The sequence below is a fragment of the Labrus bergylta genome, chromosome 16 (assembly GCF_963930695.1).
Source record: "Labrus bergylta chromosome 16, fLabBer1.1, whole genome shotgun sequence".
Classification (NCBI taxonomy): Eukaryota; Metazoa; Chordata; class Actinopteri; order Labriformes; family Labridae; genus Labrus; species Labrus bergylta.
Window position 1 is genome coordinate 1,321,339 of NC_089210.1, and position 7,716 is coordinate 1,329,054.

Sequence of the window (7,716 nt, forward strand, 5' to 3'; positions counted from 1 at the left end):
GGTCTGGACGGTCTGGACATACTCTTGCTCCTATGTGACTCAGATCTGATGTTTTTTATGACAGTGTGAACAGCACACGTCACATGGAATCTGAAATTTCAAATCAGATTTGGGCCGCTTTCAAATGTGGATTCCCACAGGAGTCTGATCCAGGCCTTATTTAAAATGTTTTGTTCACAGTCTGACCCGAGTCACAGGAGCAAAAAAAAACCGGATTCAGGTCGCTTTTGGATACAGTGTGAACCACCTTAGATACTCTTAAAGTTTTGTTTCATGGGGACTAAATTAACTTGTTTTTCACATCAGCAACAACTTCCTGCTACGTAAAGATGAGCTATTATTACAGACAAGCTTTTATTGGAGCACCTGCTCTTAATTAAAGAAATAAAATGGAGTATAATGTTATTAATATTCTTGTACATAAGTAAAGATAAATGATGAGGTGGCATTTTACATTTAACATGTTTTAATATTATATTAATTAACAATACCCACAGTAAATACAGTTCACGCTCTTTTTCATTGAAAGCTGCATCTAAAAACAGCCTTAACACTTTAAATATAGTAAAAATGAGTATTTGAAGTGAGTTTTAAAGTTAAAAACTGTTGTTGTGATCGTAGTTCTTTGTTGTTCATGCTTTCCCCTCCTACTCTTCTCCTTTTCGCGCCATCTCTGCTAATAAACGCCCCTTTTTTCAGACCTGCCTCTGAAAACCTGCTTTGGCCAATTGGAACAAGCGACAGAAGCTGTTAGCCAATCAGAGGCCAGAAGAGGGGCGGGGCTAGAATCGACTCGCGCGAAAAAGACAGGAAGGAGTTTAGTTTTTCCCGCGAAACAGAGCCTGAGCAGCCTTCGTCCCGCAGGTCACATCCACCGTGTTTTTGACTTTAAACTCGTGGAACAATCAGCGGCTCCGGTTTTATTTTCTCGTTAACGTTGTTTGTCGGGTCTCCTGCTTCAACATGTCCGGATTTGACGACCCCGGAGTTTATTACAGCGACAGTTTCGGAGGAGGAGGAGGAGACGGACCCGGCGGGGACGAAGGCGGACAGAAGAGGACTCACATCAAGAAACGGTTCCGTGAGTTTCTCCGCCAGTTCAGGGTGGGCACCGACCGCACCGGATTCACCTACAAATACAGGTACGTGTTTAATCACGATGACATGACATGAAGTTACATATGCATTTAAAAACACCAGAAGAAGAAACGAAATTGGTGTAAAACCGGAAACTAAGCAGCTCACATTAAAAAGTGAATAAAACAACAACAAAGAAGTTTTCGTGTAACATTATTTATATGATGTAAAACAGTGAAGCTCATGTTTAAAGTCTGAATGTGGCGTTTGAAGGCAGTGGACAAAAAGCAAGCACGCGTGTCCGTTGCAAGAAGCTATCAAGTTGCATTCTGGGAAATGTAGTATCCAGCCTTTAGGTAACTTGACATATTTGATATTTAAAAAGTCTGATCATATTTGGTGCTTTTGCTCTTATTTTAATCATATTTTCCTGGAAAATGGAACAAATAGTCAGCATAAGTACTTATTCAAAGACAATTAAAGATTATTTAAATAGATTTGTGGCACATGTTTGGTGGCTACACACACATTGGCTGAAATACACACACATGCTCAAATAGGATCCTGTGGACAGGCACTGATGGAGCGATGACAGAGTGAGGGGGCTGCACACAGTGAGCTCTCCTGGGCTTTTTTGGGGGGGGGGGGTTCTGTACCTTTGCCCAAAGGCCCATCTGCAGGGCTCAGCTACCAGACCAATTACCAGACCTGGTCCACACCACGTCTTGAACCAGCGACTCTACAGACTGAGCTAGCCACCCTAGTAACAGACAGATTTTCTACCTACTATTCTTTGTTCTTTTTGGGGTTTAAGATCGTGTGTTCATCAACAAAACAACATGAATGAGTTTTTGTGTTTTCCTTCCCAACCAGAGATGAGCTGAAGAGACACTACACCCTCGGGGAGTTCTGGGTGGAGGTGGAGATGGAGGACTTGGCCAGCTTTGACGAGGATCTCTCCGACTGTCTGTACAAGCTGCCGACTGAGAACCTGCCGCTGGTCCGTCTGACGCGCTCTTATTAAACCTGATTCACTTTTACTGTCACCCAAATCTCAGACCAGGAGTTCGCCATGTTTACCCTCTCTAACTATTCTCTTTTCCAGCTGGAGGAAGCTGCAAAGGAGGTGGCGGATGAAGTGACCCGCCCCCGTCCTGCAGGCGAGGAGACGGTTCAGGACATCCAGGTCATGTTGAAGAGCGACGCACATCACGCCTCCATCCGCGGCCTCAAGGTACCTGAACGCCTCTTCATGTCTGATGTAAAGCAGTAATCTCGTTTTTTTTTTTTTTTAAATCAGTGATTTGACCCCCCCCCCACAGTCGGAGCAGGTGTCTCGCCTGGTGAAGGTGCACGGCATCATCATCTCGGCCACCGCCGTGAGGGCGAAGGCCACCAGGGTGTGTCTGCAGTGTCGGGGCTGTCGCGGCGTCCTCAGTAACATCCCCCTGCCTCCCGGCCTGCAGGGCTACGCTCTGCCGCGCAAGTGCAACAAGTGAGTTTGACGTCCCAGATGACTTTGATGGTCAGCTGCTACGACACAGAACACACGAGAAAACAAACAAACCTTAGTCTGCTGGTCGGGCTAAACTTCTGATAACATGTAGTCTGACCTCTGCATTAGCCTCTGTGCCTTTGTTGACTCTGCCTCAACACCCCTAGTGGTCATGTGCGAACTGCATCCTGCGTCAACATTAGGCTAATATTTGACGGACGCAGGGGACAAGTGGCGGCCATGATGTGTGTGCGTAATTAACAGAAAAGAATATTCAAACCACCTGAAAGTGTATCAACACTTTGGATTCATCAGGCTGGTTAGTGTTTTTTTTTTTTTAAAACATGTTTGACATCGTTCTTCTTCGTCTCTCAGGGAAGACGCCGGGAGGGTGAAGTGTCCCGTGGATCCTTACTTCATCATCCCCGACCGCTGCGTGTGCGTCGACTTCCAGACCCTCCGCCTGCAGGAGTCTCCCGACGCCGTCCCTCACGGAGAGATGCCACGACACCTGCAGATCTACTGCGACAGGTGAGGAGGCTGTTACCATGGAGACGCATTTTTAAAAAAACAGGACGTGAAAGATTTTTCCCTCACACTTCTCGTCCTCTCTCAGGTATCTGTGCGACCGCGTCGTCCCGGGAAACAGAGTGACCATCGTGGGAATCTTCTCCATTAAAAAGATGGCGATTAAGACCGGCGGCAAAGACAAAAGTTCCGGCGTGGGCATCCGGACGTCCTACCTGCGTGTGGTCGGCATCCAGGTGGACACAGAAGGAGCAGGTGAAGAAGAAGACTTTGTGATTAGAGGATATTAAAGGACCCGGTTTGGGGCGCTGGTGGCGCGGTGGTTAGTGCACGCGCCCCATGTATTGAGGCTGTGGTCCTCCAAGCGGGCGGCCCGGGTTCGAATCCAGCCTGTGGCTCCTTTCCCGCATGTCGTTCCCTACTCTCTCTCTCTCTGATTTCCATCTCTATCCACTGTCCCATCTCTACATTAAAGGCACAAAAATAAATCTTAAAATTAAAGGACCCGGTTTGTTTTTTTGTTTTTTTCTTCTTCTAGGTCGCGGCGCCACAGGATCCGTCTCTCCGCAGGAAGAGGAGGAGCTCCGAGGGCTCGCGGCCTCTCCAAACATCTACGACTCTTTGGCTCGCTCCGTCGCTCCCTCCATCTACGGCAGCGACGATCTGAAAAAAGCCATCACCTGCCTGCTGTTTGGAGGATCCAGGAAGAGGTGACCTTCAGATAAAGAACTACATTTCCCAGCAGTCATCCCAATAATCAGTCTGTGATCTGCTCCACCTGTAGTGTCACTGCTGGCTGGCTTACTGAGTAAAGTTTTTTGATTTTGTGTTTCTCGTCCCTCCAGGCTCCCTGACGGTCTGACCCGTCGAGGTGACATCAACCTGCTGATGCTCGGCGACCCGGGTACCGCCAAGTCTCAGCTGCTGAAGTTTGTGGAGCGTTGTTCACCTATCGGGGTAAAAACCAAATCCTGCTGCGGTCCAAGAGACGATGATGTGTTAAAGTGAAAGTTCTCCTTTTCTAAATGTGGATTCATTTCATTCAGGTGTACACGTCCGGTAAAGGCAGCAGCGCGGCCGGTCTGACCGCCTCCGTCATGAGGGACCCTCAAACCCGCGGCTTCATCATGGAGGGCGGAGCCATGGTGCTGGCCGACGGCGGAGTCGTGTGCATCGATGAGTTCGACAAGGTTAGAAATGAACTCTTCTTCAGGGCGCTGGTGGCTCAGTGGTTAGTGCGCGGCTGCACTGTGTGGAGGCTGTGGTCCTCCAAGCGGGCGGCCCCGGTTCAAATCCAACCTGTGGCTCCTTTCCACTGTCTCTCTCTCTCTCTCTCTCTCTCTCTCTGATTTCTGACTCTATCCTCTGTCCTGTCTCTCCATCAAAATGCCCCTCCCCCTTCTTTTTTTAAAAAAAGAAGGGGGAGGGGCTTCAGGTTTGAACTCTGGTTAAACACGTTTTCTTCTTCAGATGAGAGAGGACGACCGCGTGGCAATCCATGAAGCCATGGAGCAGCAGACCATCTCCATCGCTAAGGTAAGCTAACGCTGACTCGCTCAGACTTTACTGAGTGGTTAACCATCACGCTGACTCCTCCCCCTGCTCCTCCTCCTCAGGCGGGCATCACCACCACCCTGAACTCGCGCTGCTCCGTGCTCGCCGCCGCCAACTCCGTGTTCGGCCGCTGGGACGACACGAAGGGGGAGGACAACATCGACTTCATGCCGACCATCCTGTCCCGCTTCGACATGATCTTCATCATCAAAGACCAGCACGACCAGCAGAGGGACATGGTGAGGCGGGCGCACGGGCACGCCGCCGCAGACGTTCTCTGATTTTAAAATGTGTTTTTAAATGCTCGTCCGTTTTGCAGACGCTGGCTCGCCACGTGATGAACGTCCACCTGAGCGCTCAGACTCAGACTGAAGGCGTGGAGGGCGAGATCCCGCTCGCCACCTTCAAGAAGTACATCGCCTACGCCCGAGTGTGAGTGTCTTAACCTCGCTCTTCTGATGACACTCTCTCATGCTTCTCGTTTATTCTAAAGTCACCCATGTGTTTTTTTTTTTTTTTTGCTCGCAGTAAATCCGGCCCGCGTCTTTCTGCCGGGGCGGCGGAGAAACTGAAGAACCGATACGTGGTGATGAGGAGCGGAGCGAGGGAGCACGAGAGAGAGACGGACAAAAGGCCGTCCATCCCCATCACAGTCAGGTACTGAAACACGTTAACGTCTGGACGCTCTGACCTCCAAACTGTTCTTGATGTTTTACATTAACGCCCACTGGACTTTGAAGATGGATCTTCCTTACACACACTGAAGAGTAACTAAACCCTAAAACCTCTTTGTTCAGCTCTAAACCTCTCGATCTGAGTATTCAGTGTTCAGGATCAATCCAAGTCCCAATCTCCACTTTTGAGTACAAAGTTTTGGAATTCTAAATATTGTGTTAGAAATGTGCAGAGTGTCTGCTGTTCAGTTTGAAACACTCTGACGGCTGTGTGGAGGACAGTATGACGTAGGAGTGCAGCCCCACGTCACCAAACCTATAAAAGCCTCGTCACCTGACTTTTACCCCCCCTCCCCCCCCCCCCTCTCCAAGTTGATTCATTCTCCTGCTTATTCTGCCCCCGGCATCATAACGTGCCTCTCGCACACACCTGCCTCTCGCACACACTCGCCTCGTTCTCTCTCTCTCTCCTCACTCGCTCCCCCCACACACACACACACACACATGTGCACTGAGCCCTTCACAGACAGGCACACCCTGCTCGTATAACGCTGGTTATTTGTTTGCGTGCTGCTTACAGCCGTCGCTCATGGTTAAATAACCTAGCTAAACCTACCAGTACTGTTTTTATTTGTGTGTGGGGGGCAAACATTGTTGTTTTGGGGGGCTTTTTGTGCCTTTTAATGGAGAGATAGGACAGTGGAGAGAGAGTAGGGAATGACATGCAGGAAAGTAACCACAGTTGGGATTCGAACCCGGGCCGCCCGCTTGGAGGAGCACAGCCTCCGTACATGGGGCGCGCGCACCAACCAATATTTGTTGTTCTTCTACATGACGATCATTATCTCTCTAAATATTTCTCTCTTTGTTTCCGTCGTCCTCAGGCAGCTGGAGGCCGTCATCCGCATCGCAGAGTCTTTGGCGAAGATGAAGCTGCAGGCGGTCGCCGGCGAGGAGGAAGTGGACGAGGCGCTGCGACTCTTCCAGGTGTCCACGCTGGACGCCGCTCTGTCCGGCAGCCTCTCAGGTCGGTTTCTTTTCTGATTCTACTTTTATAAAGTTCTGTTAAAGCGTTCCGTCTCAGCGCTCTGACGTCACCTTCTGAACGTCTCTGCTCCTCGTGTCGTCTCAGGCGCCGAGGGCTTCACGTCTACGGAGGATCAGGAAATGATCTCGCGCGTCGAGAAGCAGCTGAAGAGACGCTTCGCCATCGGCTCGCAGGTGTCCGAACACAGCATCGTCCAAGATTTTACCAAACAGGTCAGTACAGTGTGTCTGTGGAGCGCCCGCTGTGCCGTGCCTTCACAACGCCAAAACACGATGTGACCTCACAGACGGGGACGTGAATACCACATTTCTTATTTGCATCGTTGATTTGAGCGAGTCGGCGAGAAGAGGCGGGGTTATTAACGCCCTCAGAGACGACCTCTTGAGTTGAATTTACCGAGACAAAAACAGCTTCCTGTTAATCTCTCTACTTCCTGTTCTCGTCTCTCACAGAAATATCCAGAGCACGCCATCTACAAAGTGCTGCACCTGATGCTGCGGCGAGGCGAGCTGCAGCACCGCATGCAGAGGAAAGTCCTGTACCGGGTCAAGTAGAGGCGTGTCAGAGCGGCGGTGATGGTCACGTCGTTCCTGTAAATAGTGTTGATCTGCAGAGTCACTGTTTCTGCTGGCGGACATGTTGGAATCACTCCCGCTCACTTTGGATGTTTTTCAGTTTCACATGAAACACGAGAGAGAAAAGTGATGTCATCATAAAAAGATGAACAAAGAAGTTTAAAGGTGAAAAGATGTAAAGAAAACACGACTCTGAATAAAGATGTAAAGTATTTCAAATGAAGAAAACGCTCCGAGTTCTTTGAAATGTTTATTTATGACGAGCTCAGAGAATCATTGAGCGATACTTTGAGATGGCGTGTTAGGGGGGGCGGCTGAAGCTCGGTCTGTAGGGTCCCCGGATCAAGTCCCCCCAAAAAATGTGCAAGTTGTTTGGTTAGCTGGAGAGGAGCCAGGTCACTTCCTGTGCACAATAAAAGCCCTGTCTCCACCAAGCGGTCCGGTTCAGTACGGCGTTGGTCTTTTTTGGTACCCTTCAGGGGGCGGAGCTAGACTCACTGCAGCCTGTTGTTTCCTATGCAACAGCGGTTATAAAAGGAAAACGCACAATGTTTAAATATCCTGTGGATTTCTCACAACGCTCCGTTTTGGTTTGTAATGACCCCCTCGAGTTTTCCCCGTAGATATCACTCCTCTGTAGAGAATAAAAATGGCCGACCTATGTTAAAGTTTTGTTCTAGTCTGGGGGTGGAGTCCATGGGTGGAGATATCAGGGGAGGGGATTTCTTTTTACCAGAATCCCACTGTGACATCACAAGGAGAGCA

General features: G+C 49.5%; 1 protein-coding gene across 1 annotated transcript; it reads left to right on the top strand.

Annotated features, from left to right (window-relative positions):
* The first annotated feature begins 810 nt into the window (after positions 1-810).
* Positions 811-7,398, top strand: mcm5 (minichromosome maintenance complex component 5). Its single transcript, XM_020658911.3, has 16 exons — positions 811-1,142; positions 1,951-2,077; positions 2,183-2,311; positions 2,400-2,572; positions 2,948-3,103; positions 3,189-3,355; positions 3,639-3,810; positions 3,946-4,057; positions 4,147-4,290; positions 4,571-4,636; positions 4,717-4,893; positions 4,974-5,086; positions 5,183-5,311; positions 6,213-6,355; positions 6,461-6,588; positions 6,829-7,398. The coding sequence occupies exons 1-16, from the start codon at positions 964-966 to the stop codon at positions 6,928-6,930; spliced, it is 2,217 nt and encodes a 738-aa protein (XP_020514567.1). The 5' UTR covers positions 811-963; the 3' UTR covers positions 6,931-7,398.
* Positions 7,399-7,716: the final 318 nt, after the last annotated feature.